Consider the following 19,931-nt stretch of genomic DNA (forward strand, 5'->3'; position numbering starts at 1 on the left):
ATCTGCAGCAGGATCTGTTTGTAGCAAGGACTTTACCCCTGAAGTTGGATGCATATGGCTAAAGTTTAGGCCGTCTTACTTTTTTGCACACTAATCCGTTAGATTTTGGGTCATTTATATCCCCAACAGCACAAACTCGAAGACGTTCACAAAACTACAACTAGGCTACATTCCGTTTGATTCATTTGCACAATTGCATTTATGAAACACGTTACCACACTTCTCCGGACTCTGGCTTTTCAGCGTAAACCACAAACCCTTAGCATGTCTTCTGCTGTTCACGAAAACGTGAAGGTAAGCGGTGACAACGCTCTTACTCCGTGTTTACATTGCAAATGACGCGACGCGACCAACGAAATCCCATACACATATGATATATACTTTTGCGTTTGAGTGGCCTAATAAGAGTCGACGATGTATTTTATGCAAAATTGTGCACTGTAAAATAAACTTCAGATTTCAAACTGTTTTGATTTCATGTGAACATGTGAAAATAGTCACATGACCAGAGCTGTTTGATTCCAGTTTGCCCCTCTGAAGTCTGAGAACGATGTCTGAATCATGTTCCTCATTAAGTAGGCTATCGTATTTGAGGCATGTGCTATTTATGTTTGTTGGATTTTTACAATTTCAAGATTTTAATGTGTAATTTTTTACTTAAAACTGTAGATTTCAAAGTATTGTTGCATTCAATGAGGAATATTAAAAATAAATAGGAGTTTTAAACTAGTAGTTTTGCAATAGCTATAGAGGTAATCACTCAAAAAAATTAAGAAAATTAAAAATGGTCAAACATTATTTCTGTTGGATTCATGATGAGCAACTGAGCAATATTTGACTCTGTAGTGTCCCCCTGGATTGCAGAAATAAAACATTTCGTTAGCCTCATAGCATAATTGCCTAAGTCATATTTCAATGTTTTTGGAAAACACAAAAAAAATGTAATTAAATGTTTTTGAAAAAACACAAAATGACTAACGATTCGCATATATATATGTAGGGTAACATGAGGGGAAGATGCCCCCATTAAGAACAATGTGGGTTTACTTTTAAATTGTAATATATTTAGAAAAAAAGTTTAGTATGTGCAGGATGAAGATGCATCAGTCAATGTGTTATCATAGGAAAGAAATAGAAACATTTGCTAATTTAGTTGTTACAAAATGTAAAATATTTAAAGAGGGGTGGGATGGCCCCCCACTGGGGTAAATTACTTTTGATATATTTTCTACCTGATTTTTTTTAAAGCTCACTCTTTATTACTTCCAGAATTATTATGGCTCTCGGCTGGAGACTTCAGATGACTTGCAGACCAATGCTGCGTGTGTCATGCCCTCCAGACCCGTGGCCAAGAGTGCATGTGAAGCCCTGAAACAAGTCCACCCGGATGTTTGCAAGAGGTACAGCAGCAGCACTGAGATTGTGCCTTAAAACTTTAGTTTTGTCTGATTTGTTTCAGTAATGCACAGAAAAAAAAACTGCAGGTATTTTGGCTGTGGCCTGGTGATTCCAGAGAAGCTGGAAGGATGTACGGTTCTTGATCTGGGCAGTGGATCGGGGAGAGACTGCTTCGTCCTCAGTAAACTGGTGGGGGAGAGCGGTCAAGTCATTGGACTGGATATGACGGACGAAATGGTACTTCAAAGTTCAGAAACAAAAGATCTGAATAATGTCAACCAACGTATAAATGGTATAATTGAAAAGTGTAAATCAATATGAAAGAAAGCGCAACCATTAACCTTTTTCATTAACCTATTTGCTCCATTATTAGATTGTTGCCTCGCAAAAATATATCCAGTACCATCAGGAGAAGTTTGGATACTCAAAACCAAACACTGTGTTTGTGAAAGGATACATGGAGAAGCTCAGTGATGCAGGGATACAGAACAACTCTTTGGATGTAGTTGTGTATGCACATCCTTAGGTCATTTATGATGTTTTCCATGATTTGTAGACCATTAATCTGCCTGTGCAAAAGTTGTAAAAAGGCCAATAATTTTTTCTAGGTCAAATTGTGTAATATGTCTGTGCCCAGATAAGAGAACTGTGATAAGTGAAGCTTACAGAGTTCTAAAGGTGAGATATTTCCATCATATAGCTACTGATAATTTTCCCCTCATTCTTCTATTTATGCAACAAAACCCTTTACGAAGTCTTGCACTTACAAATGCTATGTTTCATACGTGAATGATCTCATAGGAGGGTGGAGAGTTGTACTACAGTGACATCTATGCAAGCAAAGTTGTTCCAGACTCTTTCAAAGAAGATCCAGTTCTGTGGGGTAAACTTGATTTCTTTTTGTTTTCTGACATTCTCTCATCTGTTACATTTTAGAACTTGCATTCCTTTTTTGGGGGCTGTTTAGAGTTAAGATTTATTAAGAGGGGGGAAAAAAATGTCCAAATTATGTCAAAATCAGTTCTCACTGGGTTCACACTAGTGTTATTTTAGTATAATATCATTTGAATAATCATTAAATATCATAATAATAAAGGGCATAATACCATATCTAATTTCTATACATGTCTATTTAGTTTTTATTAAATTATTTCAGTTTTAGTTTGTTATTTTAGTACATAAAATGAAACTTAATGAAAATGAGAAAAGTTGCTTCCTTAAATTTTTCAAGTACATTAAACTTGGATTTTTAAGTCATTTCAACTTAAATTACAGTTGAAATTGCTTAACTTATTTTGATGAGTTAAAGCAACGTAAAAATATATGTTGTCATATCTTATTGATCATATACTTTTTTACAGTATATACATACTATATATAACCCTGGTCCACATTGAAACACATTTAATTGAAATTGCATTCTTCACTAACTTATTAAATGTGTCTCATCCATGTGAAAGAGAATTTGATTTGACCCAAAGAAGTGGATTTAAATGAGTGCGCGCTATTATCAGGTGAGGGAATGGCTGGCGCCCTCTATTGGCGAGATCTCATCGCTCTGATGAAGGACATAGGCTTCAGCACTCCCCACATGGTTGCAGGCAGTCACATTGTGGTTCACAATCCTGAACTTCAAAAAAAGACTGGTAACCTATTTGTTTACTTTTTTTTATTCTTAATTTTTTTTGTGTATGTGCTTGCATTATAGCTGAACTGCATTTGTTTTCATGTGCCATTGAGCTTTTGCAACGTGGATGCAGGCAGATGCTTTAAATTCTAACTAGTGATGTTTTGACCTGCGACGTATCATAGGTGATGTTAAATACGCATCTGGAACTTACCGGATCTTTAAACTGCCTCAAAACTCCATTAAGAGCAAAGCTCTGGTCACATATAAAGGAACCGTCCCTGACTGTGCTGACTGTTTTGAGTTTGATGCCTCTCATTCTTTCAAGGTAAACTTATACTACTACATCTTTTTTCTTTTTTTTATGTTAGTATGACTTATTCAGTGGTCGGTTTTGCTAATTCAATTCCAGGCGAAGGTCCCAGTGGAGGTGGATGCCGAGATGGCCGCCGTCCTCAAAAACACACGTTTCTCTACAGACTTCAATATTACGATGTTAGACACTCCAGATCCAAACCAGAGCGGAACTCCTCAGGTAAATGCGCTGTCTTGTGCGCATAGCTTATTCATTATCTTTTGGTAAATAAGGTTTACTTTACAAGTTATGATATATATATTTTTTAATAGAAGCAATAAAAGGAATTACTTTTAATCATAGTTTTAATTTTTCCAGTATTGCCACCTTAGCCCGTTCCTTCTCGCGGATAAACTGGGCTCCTCTGTCAAACAGTGCTCAAAGACAGGACGCTAAGGTAAATGTGGAGAGTCTGATGGGTCATGTGATGTCTGGATCACTTGAGAAAATGTGGTGGGAAGTGAGAGTATATGTCTGTAGTGCTCAAATGATCATTCCATATGTTTTCTTTAAACTTCAGGAAGCTTTTTGTCCTGCTTATTGTAAAATGACTTTTAAAAATGGTAATCACAATAACAGCAGCCTCAGCAACAAAACAATAATAATTATTAAAATATGAATTACATTAATATGTGAAAAGCATGAGCAAAGCTATCCACTTTTAATTCAAGAAAGAACAAAACCAAGATCTTTGTCAATGTATTTTATTTTTATTTGACTTGATTTGTACTTTTTACTTTTTTTTAAAATTGAACTTTAAAACCATTGCAACAGTTCTCTTTTCTTCTTCTTCTTTTTGTGCTATAGTTGAAAAAATGTAAAGCAAATTGTACTGGCCACTATTTTTTTTGGCCCTTAGAAGACTTAAAAAGTATTGGCACTTGTTTTCCATTCTGACTGAACTAAGGCAGTGCTGATATTGATATCGATACACAATGAAATTTATTTTTGCATTTATTGTTATTTTTACAAAAAAAAGAAAAAAAGTTTGTTTGTCTACCAAGGAGACAACTGTCAATGAAGTGAATTCTTGAGATCACATACTCTATGAATTTCCCCACATATCACATATTAATATCACTTATGTAGATACTATTTTCTTTATTGTGCATCATTATAAGCTGTAATGTGTAAAAATATTCAAAAAGTGTGAAAATATGATTTTGTTCTGTGTATTTAGGTTGCATAAAATACTACCTTAGAAATTAGCCTTAACATACAATTGGTTTAGAGGTTGATAATTTTATTCAAACATTTTTTTTTAAATGTCGTTTCCACCATAATTTTATATATATATAAAAAAAAGCAAATGACAGAATGAATTATTGTGATGGATAGATATTTGCTGTTGTTAGTAGATTAAAAGTTTATCTAAAAGTGTATTGAATATTTTTTAGTGTCAAAAAGAGCACTTAGTCAAAGAAACACCCATTACATTTATAAGCAACGTCACATTGATGCTGATTCCGAGAAGGGATAAATGTTAACTTCACTTTTTGATTTCCCTTATTCCTAAAAATGACGTGATATTTTTAATAGCAGGATATAGACTGATGTCACTTTCCCTGCAAGTCTCTTGAGAAAGGTTTCTTTTCCAGTAATTGGAATTTCATCATACTTTTTAACAGCCATGCACACTTTTTAACAACCATTACCTAATAACAGTGCTATTATGATGAGTAAGATTAGATTTAAGATCATGAGTAATCTCAGTATTCTTGTTCGTATGGTTTAATTGTGTCTTGTTTTATTTAATTGTAGCCTTTCAGTTCGTCACGTGGTTTAATCAGCAAAGATTTCTGATGCATAAATGTAATTGGACTGTAGGTGGCGCCAAAATCTTCAAAGTGTTCCCACACTAGCTCCATATTCTGTGCTCGCTATGTTATTGCATTTTTATGGTTCTGCAGTTTGCAGTGCAGAACCAATATGATTAGTCAATGATAAGGGCATAAAGCAGTCATAATTGAATGATTTGAAGAGGCAAATTACCTGCAGGACAATTCATCCCAAGCAATCAATGAGCATTTCTGAATCTCATTTAGTAATTTACTTAGAGACTTGCTAATATTAGCCTGTAAGAAAAGAAAAAAAAGTTAATAATGACAAAAAATTTCTCTGGATAAGTCTTATCCAGGAGTGTGTTATTTGAAACATTGCACATGACAAATTGAGTGTGCACAGGTTTATTTCACCTGGATTCTAGGTGTTGATTAAGTCTCAGGCATATATCTCTAGAAAAAGCTTATATTGGACTATCCCACCAGAAATGAGTCGAATAAACTCTGACTTTTCCTCAACGCTCTGAGAAGGAGTGCTGTGACATTCCGAGTTGTGTGGAGGAAGCAGGTGTGGTTTAAATGTAAACACAGCACTGAGGAACGGCTCTCATTGTCCTGGTTTCACCTCTCCTAAAGTGCTGGGCTTCTACCGCGTGCCCAGAATGTATCCCATTACTCTCAGCCACTTAATGCTTGACGATATCCAGAGCTAAAAAGCCTCTACTGTCAAGAGACACTGTGAAGGGAAGAGTAAGCTTCAATGTATAAGACCACACACTGATTCCAGCATGATGCTCGTCTTCTGAGCTGGTTCATGTATTGGTTTTCAATGACGTAAGCTGGTGTATTGTACTAGAAGATTGATAAATAGGAACTGTGCCAGATATGTCTGCAAAAGTGAATTTCACATTAATTACCAATTTCCTTTAGATGAAAGACCCTATCAAATCAAAATCTAAGATTTGTGGATACTAGTTCAAATCGTAAGTTTGGGGTTGGTTTTAATGTTTTTGAAAGAAATCTCTTATGCTCACCAAGGCTGCATTTATTAGATAAAAAAATTGAGTAAAAACACTATAATGTTACAGTTCAAATGATATATTTTCTATTTTAAAGGTACACTATGTAACTTTTTTTGTTCAAAATGAATACAATTTAAATAATGAGCCACAATCCTTCCTTCAAAATGTGTTTTTGTCTTACCCCGATTCACTATGGTAAGCCTATTATACATGTTTTGTATTTTAGACCAGTCGGCATGGTTTTCATGAGAAATTGTGTAGATACGTCACTCGCCCGTGGGTATGTCATCATATGCGCAAATAGACAAAAGTTGCTCCGACTACTTTGACACATGTTTGGTGTGGGAATGGCATAGGTTTAGTTGTCACACCGAGTGAGAAAGTTTGACATGGTTCACGACGCTAAGGGAATGTTTACATGACAACGATGTAAAACAGACGACAGCGTTGTCAAAACTATCCCCGTTTGCACGGATCACCCATTTAAAATAACGCCAAGCAGAGGAGAGTATGTGGCAAGAAGAGAACACAACAGAGCTCGTAATAAAACTAGAATCAACATTGGCTTTGATTTTGAAATGTTGTAAAAGCGATGTGGAGATGGCCTTTTTATTACTCAACAGGTGAGTAAGGTTGAATCTCATTGAACAGATAAATTGATATACGTAGCTCTCTAACAGAGTTCAGTGTAAAGCATTATCTAATGTAAAGGGTCATTTCATTATAGGTTGTTGTAGCCATTTGTGTAGGCTATATGTAGATGCCGCTCCAGACATTTCGACGCTTCTGCCATCTTGGAACAGTTAACATCACTCACACTGACAAATCAATGAATTTTAATCATCGAGAATGTCACAGCATTGTGCTGCCTATGGCTGTAAAAACCACAGAGCTATAAATTCCAGATGAAATGGGATAACCTTTCAGAGGTGAGAATGTGCTGGTTTGTCTTTTTATGTATAACTCAATATGCAGAATGATCACATTAATAATTAACTAAATGCAGTGAAAATCATCTGCTAATGTTTATTGCAGATATAGATATATTTAAACATGTGAATAAATAGGTTGCAGATGAACAGTAAACTTGCTCTCAAGTGGTCATGGACCAGATTCAACCTTTCCAATATGGCGGACAGCTTACGTATAGCAGCCCAAAGAAACAGACATTGAGGCATCTGTGTATATATATATATATATATATATATATATATATATATATATACACAGTGGGGAGAACAAGTATTTGATACACTGCTGATTTTTCAGGTTTTGAGGTCTGTAATTTTTATCATAGGTACACTTCAACTGTGAGAGACGGAATCTAAAACAAAAATCCAGAAAATCACATTGTATGATTTTTAAATAAATAATTTGCATTTTATTGCATGACATAAGTATTTGATCACCTACCAACCAATAAGAATTCCGGCTCTCACAGACCTGTTAGTTTGTCTTTAAGAAGCCCTCCTGTTCTCCACTCATTACCTGTATTAACTGCACCTGTTTGAACTCGTTACCTGTATAAAAGACACCTGTCCACACACTCAATCAAACAGACTCCAACCTCTCCACAATGGCCAAGACCAGAGAGCTGTGTAAGGACATCAGGGATAAAATTGTAGACCTGCACAAGGCTGGGATGAGCTACAGGACAATAGGTAAGCAGCTTGGTGAGAAGGCAACAACTGTTGGCGCAATGGAAAAATGGAAGAAGTTCAAGATAACGGTCAATCTCCCTCGGTCTGGGGCACCATGCAAGATCTCACCTCGTGGGGCATCAATGATCATGAGGAAGGTGAGGGATCAGTCCAGAACTACACTGCAGGACCTGGTCAATGACCTGAAGAGAGCTGGGACCACAGTCTCAAAGAAAACCATTAGTAACACACTAATGTAGCGCACGCAAGGTCCCCCTGCTCAAGCCAGCGCATGTCCAGTCCCATCTGAAGTTTGCCAATGACCATCTGGATGATCCAGAGGAGGAATGGGAGAAGGTCATGTGGTCTGATGAGACAGAAATAGAGCTTTTTGGTCTAAACTCCACTCGCCGTGTTTGGAGGAAGAAGAAGGATGAGTACAACCCCAAGAACACCATCCCAACCGTGAAGCATGGAGGTGGAAACATCATTCTTTGGGGGTGCTTTTCTGCAAAGGGGACAGGACGACTGCACCGTATTGAGGGGAGGATGGATGGGGCCATGTATTGCGAGATCTTGGCCAACAACCTCCTTCCCTCAGTAAGAGCATTGAAGATGGGTTGTGGCTGGGTCTTCCAGCATGACAACGACCCGAAACACACAGCCAGGCCAACTAAGGAGTGGCTCCGTAAGAATCATCTCAAGGTCCTGGAGTGGCCTAGCCAGTCTCCAGACCTGAACCCAATAGAAAATCTTTGGAGGGAGCTGAAAGTCCGTATTGCCCAGCGACAGCCCCGAAACCTGAAGGATCTGGAGAAGGTCTGTATGGAGGAGTGGGCCAAAATCCCTGCTGCAGTGTGTGAAAACCTGGTCAAGAACTACAGGAAACGTATGATCTCTGTAATTGCAAACAAAGGTTTCTATACCAAGTATTAAGTTCTGCTTTTCTGATGTATCAAATACTTATGTCATGCAGTAAAATGCTATTTAATTACTTAAAAATCATACAATGTGATTTTCTGTATTTTTGTTTTAGATTCCGTCACTCACAGTTGAAGAGTACCTATGATAAAAATTACAGACTTCTGCATGCTTTGTAAGTGGGAAAACCTGCAAAATCGGCAGTGTATCAAATACTTGTTCTCCCCAGTATATACACTCACCTAAAGGATTATTAGGAACACCATACTAATACTGTGTTTGACCCCCTTTCGCCTTCAGAACTGCCTTAATTCTACGTGGCATTGATTCAACAAGGTGCTGAAAGCATTCTTTAGAAATGGTTGCCCATATTGATAGGATAGCATCTTGCAGTTGATGGAGATTTGTGGGATGCACATCCAGGGCACGAAGCTCCCGTTCCACCACATCCCAAAGATGCTCGATTGGGTTGAGATCTGGTGACTGTGGGGGCCATTTTAGTACAGTGAACTCATTGTCATGTTCAAGAAACCAATTTGAAATGATTCGAGCTTTGTGACATGGTGCATTATCCTGCTGGAAGTAGCCATCAGAGGATGGGTACATGGTGGTCATAAAGGGATGGACATGGTCAGAAACAATGCTCAGGTAGGCCGTGGCATTTAAACGATGCCCAATTGGCACTAAGGGGCCTAAAGTGTGCCAAGAAAACATCCCCCACACCATTACACCACCACCACCAGCCTGCACAGTGGTAACAAGGCATGATGGATCCATGTTCTCATTCTGTTTACGCCAAATTCTGACTCTACCATCTGAATGTCTCAACAGAAATCGAGACTCATCAGACCAGGCAACATTTTTCCAGTCTTCAACTGTCCAATTTTGGTGAGCTCGTGCAAATTGTAGCCTCTTTTTCCTATTTGTAGTGGAGATGAGTGGTACCCGGTGGGGTCTTCTGCTGTTGTAGCCCATCCGCCTCAAGGTTGTGCGTGTTGTGGCTTCACAAATGCTTTGCTGCATACCTCGGTTGTAACGAGTGGTTATTTCAGTCAAAGTTGCTCTTCTATCAGCTTGAATCAGTCGGCCCATTCTCCTCTGACCTCTAGCATCAACAAGGCATTTTCGCCAACAGGACTGCCACATACTGGATGTTTTTCCCTTTTCACACCATTCTTTGTAAACCCTAGAAATGGATGTGCGTGAAAATCCCAGTAACTGGGCAGATTGTGAAATACTCAGACCAGCCCGTCTGGCACCAACAACCATGCCACGCTCAAAATTGCTTAAATCACCTTTCTTTCCCATTCTGACATTCAGTTTAGAGTTCAGGAGATTGTCTTGACCACAGGACCACATCCCTAAATGCATTGAAGCAACTGCCATGTGATTGGTTGATTAGATAATTGCATTAATGAGAAATTGAACAGGTGTTCCTAATAATCCTTTAGGTGAGTGTATATATGTGTATATATATATATATATATATATAAATATATATATATGAAGAGTTCAGATGCAAAAGCCTCTAAATGCCATCTGAAATTTTCTTATAGAATGATCATTTTTATCAAGCTCGTATATTTAAATTCAATAATTTCACTTAAATGGCAATGAAGATTACCTATTAATTGTCATTTAAGTGAAATTACTGAACTTAAATATACAAGCTTGATAAAAATGATCATTCTATAAGAAAATTTCAGGTGGCATTTAGAGGCTTTTGCATCTGAACTCTTCATATATTTATATATATATATATATATATTTATTTTCGAGGAAGTAACGTCTTCAGCTAGTCAGCTTGAGAACCTTTCCATTTAAACTGGTTATATCCCTTAAGCCTAGTAGTGAATGTTTTATAAGCACAACCAAAACAATGTACTTCTGCAAAATACATGCAGTTTTTTTTTTTTTTTTTTTTGCTAGAGAGTTAAGTTACAACATTTATATATTATATTTTAAAATTATATTTATTCCAGTGATCATGTGATGGCAAAACTGTATTTTCAGCATCATTAGTCCTGTCTTCAGTGTCGCATGATCCTTCAGAAATCATTTGAATATGCTAATTTGGCGCTTTAGAAACATTTCTTATTGTTATCAATGTTGAAAAACGCTGCGCTGCTTAATATTTTTGTGGAAACTGTGATACAATTTAATGTATAGAAAGTTCAAAATAACTATTTGAATTAAATATTTCTTTTAAAACTTTTGTAACATTATATATAATGTCTTAACTGTCGCTTTAAAAAAAAATCAATTTAATGCTTTCTTCCTGAATAAAAGTATGAATTTTTTCAACAAAAAAAAACTCCAATCAAATACTTGTTAGAATGAGAATGTCCACTCCTTCTTATGCCACCTGCTTTGACTAACAATAGCAAGTAAAATAATTGTTGTGGTCCTCTATGGGCGCTACCTTGACCAAGATACTCTAGATGTATAAATGCCTTCCCAATTCATAGCCGAGCATACTTCTAACCATACATGTCTGAGGCAACACTTGAAGCTACAGGAGCTCAACTGAGTCTCAGTGAAGAGGAAAAATAGAACGGTGCTCTTGACCTGCCCTCAGCCCCGCTCCCACAGAGCCTGACCTGCAGGAGAGGCTGAGGGATATCTTACCCATGCTGCTTGACTAGCCAACCGAGATCAAAAGCGCTCACGGCTCCCCTCCCCTCCTGTCCCAGCAAGGAGCTGATAGAAGCGATTCATGACCAGGTCGTGACCCCTGTGTGCCAGGCACGGCTGAGGACAGACAAGCAGCTTTCCTAAGCAGGTTTCGCAGACTCAGACTGAAGCAACCACATCTTTATCAGAGCATTTCACATTTCCTGGCTATAAATCATGCTGTTTCCTTTTTCATTCACCTGCTTTTCCTTTTAGTTTTAAGGTAAATTGTGTGAAAAATTTAATCTCAGTCTTGAAGTCAACATGAAACTGCATTTGCAACCAATTTTACTTAAGGAATGAAACAGGATATTCAGCACTTTACAATAGGTTCCATTCGTTAACGTTAGTTAATACATGAACTAACAATGAGCAATACATTAACATTAAATAAGATTTATAAATGCTTTAGAAGTATTTTCATTATTACTCCATGTTAACAAATGTATAACCTTATTGTAAAGTGTTACCTAAATGTGAAACAAATGTAGAAGATCTTATTTTGATTTCATGCTCTTTTTAAAGGAACAATATGTATGTTTTTTTGCATTAAAATATCCTAAACCCACTAGCACAGTGTTATATATTTTGTTCAATTATGTACTTGCATAATCCCAAATGTTTCCAACATTGTTTAAATCCAGAGAAATTAGTCAGTGTCAATGGCGTCATGTCCGCATTTATCCTAGTTTTCCACTTTTACTGCCATGAAACCATGGCAACACATTGAGTCTCATTAAAAATTCGGAAGTATTAGTTGTAGCGTCTAGCACGTAACTCTGTTGTTGTTGTTTCTAGCAGGGCATTTTGTTGTTTTCAGACAGTCTTCATGGACCACAATTTTTCGTTATCGTTTTCAGTAGATTCTTTAGCCAGAGATGACACCAAGAAACGTAAAAGGTAGCCAAGAAGAGTTTTGGACAAAAGGATCAATTAAATGAGGATCAATATTGGTGTCATGTCCTAACATTGTTTAACAAGTCCGGTAAAAAAGTCTATGGCAGTGTAATTAAATACACTACGTGTTATACATACAGTAAATAGTAAGTCAGCCTTTTTGCAAATGCTGTGGGTACGTTCAATGTACTTTTAGTGTGATTGTTTTAAACACGTAAAACTGCGCTGCGTTACCCCACCATTTAATTAGACAAATAAAGTGACGTTCGAGTAGTAATTTAGCATTAAACATTACGTTACTTGCGGGTAATTCATTAGAAAAAAAAACGAAAAAAAAAAAAAACGTGATCAAACGTAACAGTTGTAAAACTTTATTTCATTACCTCATCCATGAAATTTGTGAGTCCCGTCGGATTGATTTTCATTGGCAGTGGAGGTGAAGACGACATCCCATCATTCCACGCTCCTTCACAGCATCAGCAAGCCATGCCTTTTTTATTGTTTTGAATATGCGACCTCTACCTGCAAAAAAAACCCATCAGATTACTTTTTTGCAGAATACAAGGAGAGGAAGAAGAGAAGAAGCAGAAGAAGAAGCCCAGAGTCTTCTGAAACTTACAATTTTATGTTGTGCCTAACAGGAAGGGACTAGGGAAAGTATTCTTCGAAGGTCTCTTGCAACCATTTAATGATGCACTCAAGACAAAAGTAGGCTACCCTAGCAGGTCTTATTAGGTCACCATGGTCCTTAGGCACACAGAATAACTTGATAAGCAATTAATTAATTTAAGATAATATTGCAGATCTTGCATTATCTCATGTCTGCAGAGATGGAAACGGACATATTTTGATACCAAGGAGCGTCACATAATCAATTCTGATGGAAAACACACCCGGTCAACAGGACAAACCCCAGAAGAGAGACAAAAGAACTTACATTTTAAAATAATTAAACAAATCAGAATATATTAAAGAAATCAGCATGTCAACGAATAATCATGCAACATAAGGAATATAATGATGATTAAATGAACACATAGATATCAATGAATAAAAGATAAATAAGATTCATACAATTTAAAAAATAAATAAAATAAAAGTCATTAATCAATAGAATAAAATTGAATTAATTCTAATACGAATAATTTCGAATACACAAACACTTTGATGCATTGTTTAGCTTTGGTCCTTTCGAAACCTTTGATGAGCAAATATTTTTGTTCCTCACTATCTGCCTTTTGTGACATTGTTCACTTCACAGGGGCCTCTTTTTTCCTCTCTTTCGAACGTCCTTTCGTATAGTCTGCGAGTATACGTATTGATTCTCGTTATACTTCCCAGCATGGGGCAGCTTAGTCCTTGTTCAATGTCGCTTTCTGTTTTAATTAAAAGGTTATTAATACGGTATCAGGCGAGGAGATTAGCCCCGCGGTTATTGAAGGAGAGCTTTGTGGAATCACAATGTCCATTCTCTTGGGCCCTGTCAAATTTATCAGGTTCAAGGGCAACAATAGGCACTAGAATATCAGCTAACAGATCCATGGAAGCTTTTGTCTTGGCCGGCAAGAGATCTAAATTGCCCTGTGTTGTTAAGCTAAAAGCTTATTCAGAGGAATGCTAAAACCCTCGCCTTTGATCTCTCAAGCAAAAAAAAAAAAAAAACGGATGAAGGAGAAACAGAGGAGAAACAACAATAGTGTTTGGTTTGAAAGATTTCATTATTCCCATTTGATTGCTTGCAATTTGGTCACTGGCTCGATAGTATATCTGGATTTGTTGCGCTATATTCCATTTCATATCAATGCAAGTGTCGGTTAATAAGGGAAATCCCAGATTTGTAAGACAAGCTGGAGAGTGGAAAAACAGGGGTTTTCCTGTTCCCATTGTGAGTTTTTTGATGGTCAAGGACCTTGCAGACAGAATGTCTTGGTTAAACAGGACTGCTTCCAAATACAACCATAACAGACCTTAAATCACCAAATAACCTTTTATTGTTCCACTGTCTAGACATTTTGTGATTACAAGATAATTTAATATCCGATTTACACAGGCTCTAGATACTAGTACTGATGTAGTCTTATTTTTCCTCTAAAGATAAAGAAATGGATGACAACCTGAATGATAAACGTAATATAATTTTTATTTTTTTAAGGCAGTATATTTTTTAGGAGTGTCAAGGAAAACTTGCCCTCTGTCATAGGCCTACTGCTCATTATTACAGGGGTCATACCGAGGCGGTGGAGCTTTATCGCAAAACTGTGCCTCTCAATTAACCCACAATTCATTCTCTTCCACAGACAGGCTGTTTACTGTCACAAAAACTTCCACTCAAATTTATTGCCTTTGCAATATCATAGGTCTGCTAGCCAATGAGATGTCTTTGTTGGGATGCTCATAAATGCGTTGTGCCCTAACTACCTTTGTTTAGTTTATGTGCTAGTATAATGTGACCATATGAAGAACATGACAGTTTTATTACAGATTCTCAATAGGCAGTAATGCTTTCAAATGTCAGAAGACAATAGCAGAGCTCACTGCAGTCTGACACTTTATTTTTTCATTTATATGCATTTTTATATTGATTATTTAGAGTTTGATTAACAGTTTTCATTTGAAATTGGGACAACTAAAATGCTTGTGATTTATTTTGCAGTATAAGCTCGCTGCAAATAGTACTATGTGTACTGCACCTGATGAAATATTACCGCACTGACATAGAGCGTATGCAAATGAAAGACCAGCGGGGAAACGGACAGGTCAGCTGATTGCAAACTGGTGTACAGACAGAATGGATCTTGTGAGTCAGTGTGGTATTAATATTATTATCACTGTAAAAATTCTGTATTTCATGAAATTCACTTTCCATGAGCACCTGGTGGGTGGGGACCAAATTCATCACAGCTAGTGTAGTGTATCTAGAGCAGGGCTATTCAATTGGCGGCCCGCCAATCATCTCCATGCGGCCCGACGGCACCAACCTCCCTCCTCCTCTTTTCCTGGCGATGCGGCCAGAGCCATAGGCTCTGGATGCGGCTAATTCAGTTTGATACTCGCTCCAATTGACCTGAGAAACGTTTTACGTGCGAATATTTCAGCAGTTATTCTATGTGTCCCGAATTTATGTCGACTGAACCAGCAATACCAATTCGTGAATGAATCATTCTTTTGGTTTGATTCTAAACCGCTCCGTCACTGAATCATCTGAAGCGGTTTCTCGTTCAGTACAGTAACAACAAATAGCGATGTTTTCAGTTGTTTCACTAGTTGTTTCAACACAGCCCAGCACGGAGTTGCGTTTACTCCCGGTCCCGGACACTAATGTTAAACAGCGTTGCGACAACCAGTGGGAAGCGTTTCAGTTCGACAGAAACCTCTCTGTTACAAACCACAAATCACTCATTGATTTAATTAGTATTAAATCGGATGAAACAGTCTCAACATTCCCAACAAGACTGATGAGGAAAGCAGGAGAAACATTGTGGCATGAACGAAATTAGAAGACTTTAAATCCCCTAATCACCCATACAAACATTTACCATGAATGTACTGTAGTAATTTACCATGGGTTGGGCAGAAATGTGCAATATTTATATTGAATACTATGTAGTAATAAATAAATATTGTAAATATATATAATATAATATTATATAATAGTAAATATAGTGATTTATATTGCATTAGATTTATTAGGTGGGTAGAGGAATATATAATTAATGTTTGTTATGAAATTATGTCAGTTTCTTTGTAAAGGTGCGTATAGTTTTTAACCTGTGTTTAGGCATTTTTTATACAGTGGGAGCGAGTAGCCTGTGGTTATCAAGTCTCACTGTCAGAATATTTTCATTTAAGCATAACTAAATAAAATTATTATTATTTCTCACCAACAGCTATAAGTTTGTATAAATAATTTATTTGTTCCAAGGAAAATAGTTGTACACAGCTGTACATTATCAAGTTTTAATTTATTATGGTTTTATATATTTGCATACTGTTGGGTATCACATTTCCAAGTAAATACCACACTTTTTTAGGGTTACTTTAACTTATTTTTTTAAACTGTTACGTTTCAATAAATAAGCTAAACCCCCAACCCACCGGCCCACCTCAACTTTTCGATTTGATAATGCGGCCCTCGAATTGAATAGCCCTGATCTAGAGTTACATGCAAGCGTTACTGTCATTGTGAGGGTAGAGCACTCCAAGATTTATATTTCAGCACATCCTTACATAAACATCTCAAGACTGCGGATACACACAGGCTAAGAAAATCACAATTCCCTGTGGATTCTGTTACGGAATTGAGGACAGCAGAAGATAATAAATTGTTTAATACAATCAATGTTTGTTTAATTCTTCACTTGACACTTTGCTAATCCCCGCATTAATAGCCTACCAATAGCCTACTTCCTTAGCAAATTTTGCTATCAGATAGACCATTTGGGTGTTTGCAAACAGCAATTATGTATTTTGTGGGTGGAGCCTACCTGGTGGCAGAAAACGACAGCCCTATCTCACAATTCTGAGAAGAAAAATAAGAATTGCGAGATATAAACTCGAGATTCTGACTTTTTTCCTCAGAATTGCGAGTTAATAACCTACAATTCGGACTTTTTTTTCTCCGAATTGTAATTTAATCTCACAATTGCGAGTTATAAAGTCAGAATTGTGAGACAAAAATGGTATAGGTTTAAATGGTATCTAAAATGTTATAAGTTTAAATAGTATTTCATGGGCTAATACATTATGCCCTCTATTAACTACATATGTAAATTTATACTACAGGGCAGTTGAATGCTAGAATCTGATTGGTTGATGAACGTTCCAATGTGTGCAATTATTTTTTGCACACCTTAAAGTAGTTAAGCACGGCTAAAGTAGTTCCAGGCAGGTCTTGACCGCATTACAGTTCCATATCACTTTGCTAAATTATTTCAGTTATTTCAAAGGTACTTACAGACTACAACAGTAAAAGAACCAAAACCCACAATGACACTGGCCTAGCAAATAAATATAGTAAACAATGGGATAAAAACTTTAAAAACGTATTTCCATGTTGTTGTTTTTGCCACAAAATTTGTATTGCCACAAAGGTTTATTATGTACGGAAAGCACATAGGCGTGCTCTCTTTCTTCCGCTCTCTCTCCATTCAAACGCACACACATACAGTGTGGACACACACTTGCACAGAAACGTGTTGTCAGCCCTGCTCTGACGATTTTAGCAGTAAAATAGTTTAGCAACTTAAAAGCTAAATGGCATTTCTCACTAGCAAGGTTATAATGGCACTACAAATATAAAATATATAAAAATATATAAAGCGGTTTAAATGTTGAGTATACCAAGATGTGATTTTATATAGTTTATGCTCTTTATTATGTACATAAATGGGCCAAAGTGAATTTATTTATACAGGTTGTGAACCCGGTTTTGTTCTTAGGCAGTTGAATATAACTTGAAAAAGTCCAATACAAACGTTACTGCAGCTCATCAACGTCAACGGAAACTGTCACAGTTGCTAGGCGACAAGAGGAGTCCTCCGTAGGCTGGACCGTCCCATTTGCGCTCAGTCCAAACTTCGCGGCCTTTGAAGTCTGAGTCCTTCGAAGAATGCAGCCTTTGAATTGTGACACAGCCAAAGTTTTACTCTTTTAAGTCTAATTCTACAGACTTCTGATGTGTTTGGGTCAATTTTGAAATGAACTTTTACAGAAATTATCCAAAAATAGTGAGTGAGACATCCGTTCACTTACATTAACTTTACTGTAATCGCTTTCAAATGAGGCTTATCTCTTTTCAGTTTACCAGTGTTTACATTGATTTTTATTCAGTTTCTGCCCGTTTTTAGTCATGTTATTAATTTTATGTAATCTAGCATTTGCTTTGAAGAAAGACAGCATATAAAAGATCCAGTTCTTTTCCTATGGGACCTTCTGCAGAGCTTGTCTGAGAGGGGGGCGGAGTTTAACAAAGGGTCATTTGGTGCACAGCTGAACAAATCCAGCTGCTAATAAGGTGTTTATTTATATTTAGTTTAGTCTATTAACTTTGACTTGTTCATTTATAATATTTTGTAAAAAATCCTATAAAAAGTGTCAGACATTAGGTCAGGCGGTTCTGTGTCATAATGAAAAGCACTTTTTTTCATAAGGGCCTCATGGGTGGAGCAAACACTTACTCCACTTGTCATGTGCTGTGTTGGCTTGAGTCCAAATGGACGTCTAATAGACCCTATTCTAGAACCTCAGCACTGAGGTCTAGATCCCTAGGGTCCGATTAGTCTCAAGAATAATTCTTGAAAAGGGCACAGAGAAGACAAGGTTGATTCTAAAATAGGTTCTAAGCAGCTACAGGAGTGAGTGTGTGGTCTCGAACAGACATGAGCAGTTGATAGTGCTCTAAAAGCCACTCAACTTCTGCATATCTTGAGCTTTGACTATAAGTGAAAGTATTAGTTCAAGCGGCATTGCTAGAAATAGTATTCCTTTTGTGAGAGACTGGCTCAGAGGGATATTTATGTCTTGTGATTGCCTTAAGACAGTGTGAGGAAGGCAAAGGCCAACGGAAACGTATCCTGATCATATGAGCATGAAGTTTGTGTTTATGGTGAAACACTGATGTTCTGTTCACTGAGCGAGCGTGAAACCAGATGGAAAAGTCTGCCTGGGTTCACAACCTACCTCGAGGCACGGTAACTTATTTTCACTGCAACAGTTGGACATGGAAAATGATCCTTGTCTCGTTTGACATCCAAAACATACACTTGGATAAAAGTGAACAGAGTAGAGGCATGTGATAGAAGTGAAATTCAGACTTTTTTTTGTAAGTTCACAAAGGTAAAAAAAAGAAAAAAGAAAATGCATTATAAATGCATTACATTATTACTCAAAGGAAAAGTTCACTCAAAAATGAAAATTCTTTCAGAATTTACTCACCCTCAAGTTATTCCAAACCTGTATAAATGTATTTCTTCTGCTGAACACAAAAGATGATATTTTGAAGAATATGGGTAACCAAACAGTTGTTGAGCCCCCTTGACTTCCATAGTATTGAGTTCCAAGCCAAATGGGGTCCATCAACTGTTTGGTTATCCATATTCTTCAAAATATCATATTTTGTGTTCAGCAGAAGAAAGAAATGCATACAGGTTTGGAACAACTTGAGGGTGAGTAAATTATGACATCATTTTCATTTTTGGGCAAACCATCCCTTTAAGTTTGTTCAGTGCAAAAATTGCTTCTCATTGGCAACAGTGGCTTGACAAAATGACAAATTCAGTCACTACTGTTCTGGGGTGTTCATTTAGATATGTGGGATTAATGGGGAAAACATTTTTTTTCCATTTTAAATATGTATGAAACACTATACTGTCATAATGCAGTGCGTTTTTGTCTTTACATTTCAGTTGAAAAATGTAAAAAAGTTTAGGTAAGATATGTGTCAGTAAGATTTTTTCTTTTCTTTTTTTTACAGAAAAGTTCATAAAAATATCCTGAAAAAAACATAGCACAGTTTCCACAGCAATATTAATCATTACAACTGTTTTCAACAATAAGATATGTAATATTTTACATATTAATAATAATATGAAAGATTTCTTGAGCGCCAAATCAGCATAT

At 36.8% G+C, this 19,931-nt stretch overlaps 1 protein-coding gene across 2 annotated transcripts in view; it reads left to right on the top strand.

Moving 5' to 3' along the window:
• Positions 1–19,931, top strand: part of LOC309506139 (arsenite methyltransferase) — a 54,950-nt gene continuing 35,019 nt past the window's right edge. Inside the window, exons 1-10 of one of the 2 annotated variants that reach the window (XM_082179747.1) lie at positions 1–294; positions 1,270–1,400; positions 1,485–1,635; positions 1,772–1,908; positions 2,007–2,076; positions 2,200–2,281; positions 2,913–3,044; positions 3,211–3,353; positions 3,438–3,560; positions 3,699–3,777. In XM_082179747.1, coding sequence (XP_082035873.1) covers positions 202–294; positions 1,270–1,400; positions 1,485–1,635; positions 1,772–1,908; positions 2,007–2,076; positions 2,200–2,281; positions 2,913–3,044; positions 3,211–3,353; positions 3,438–3,560; positions 3,699–3,776 — 1,140 coding nt within the window. In that variant the 5' untranslated portion in view covers positions 1–201 and the 3' untranslated portion in view covers position 3,777. Of the gene's footprint in view, positions 295–1,269; positions 1,401–1,484; positions 1,636–1,771; positions 1,909–2,006; positions 2,077–2,199; positions 2,282–2,912; positions 3,045–3,210; positions 3,354–3,437; positions 3,561–3,698; positions 4,761–19,931 lie in introns of those variants that run through there. The other variant, XM_082179746.1, reaches the window with a different exon arrangement.

The sequence above is a fragment of the Leuciscus leuciscus genome (genome assembly GCF_965113295.1).
Source record: "Leuciscus leuciscus genome assembly, chromosome: 9".
Classification (NCBI taxonomy): Eukaryota; Metazoa; Chordata; class Actinopteri; order Cypriniformes; family Leuciscidae; genus Leuciscus; species Leuciscus leuciscus.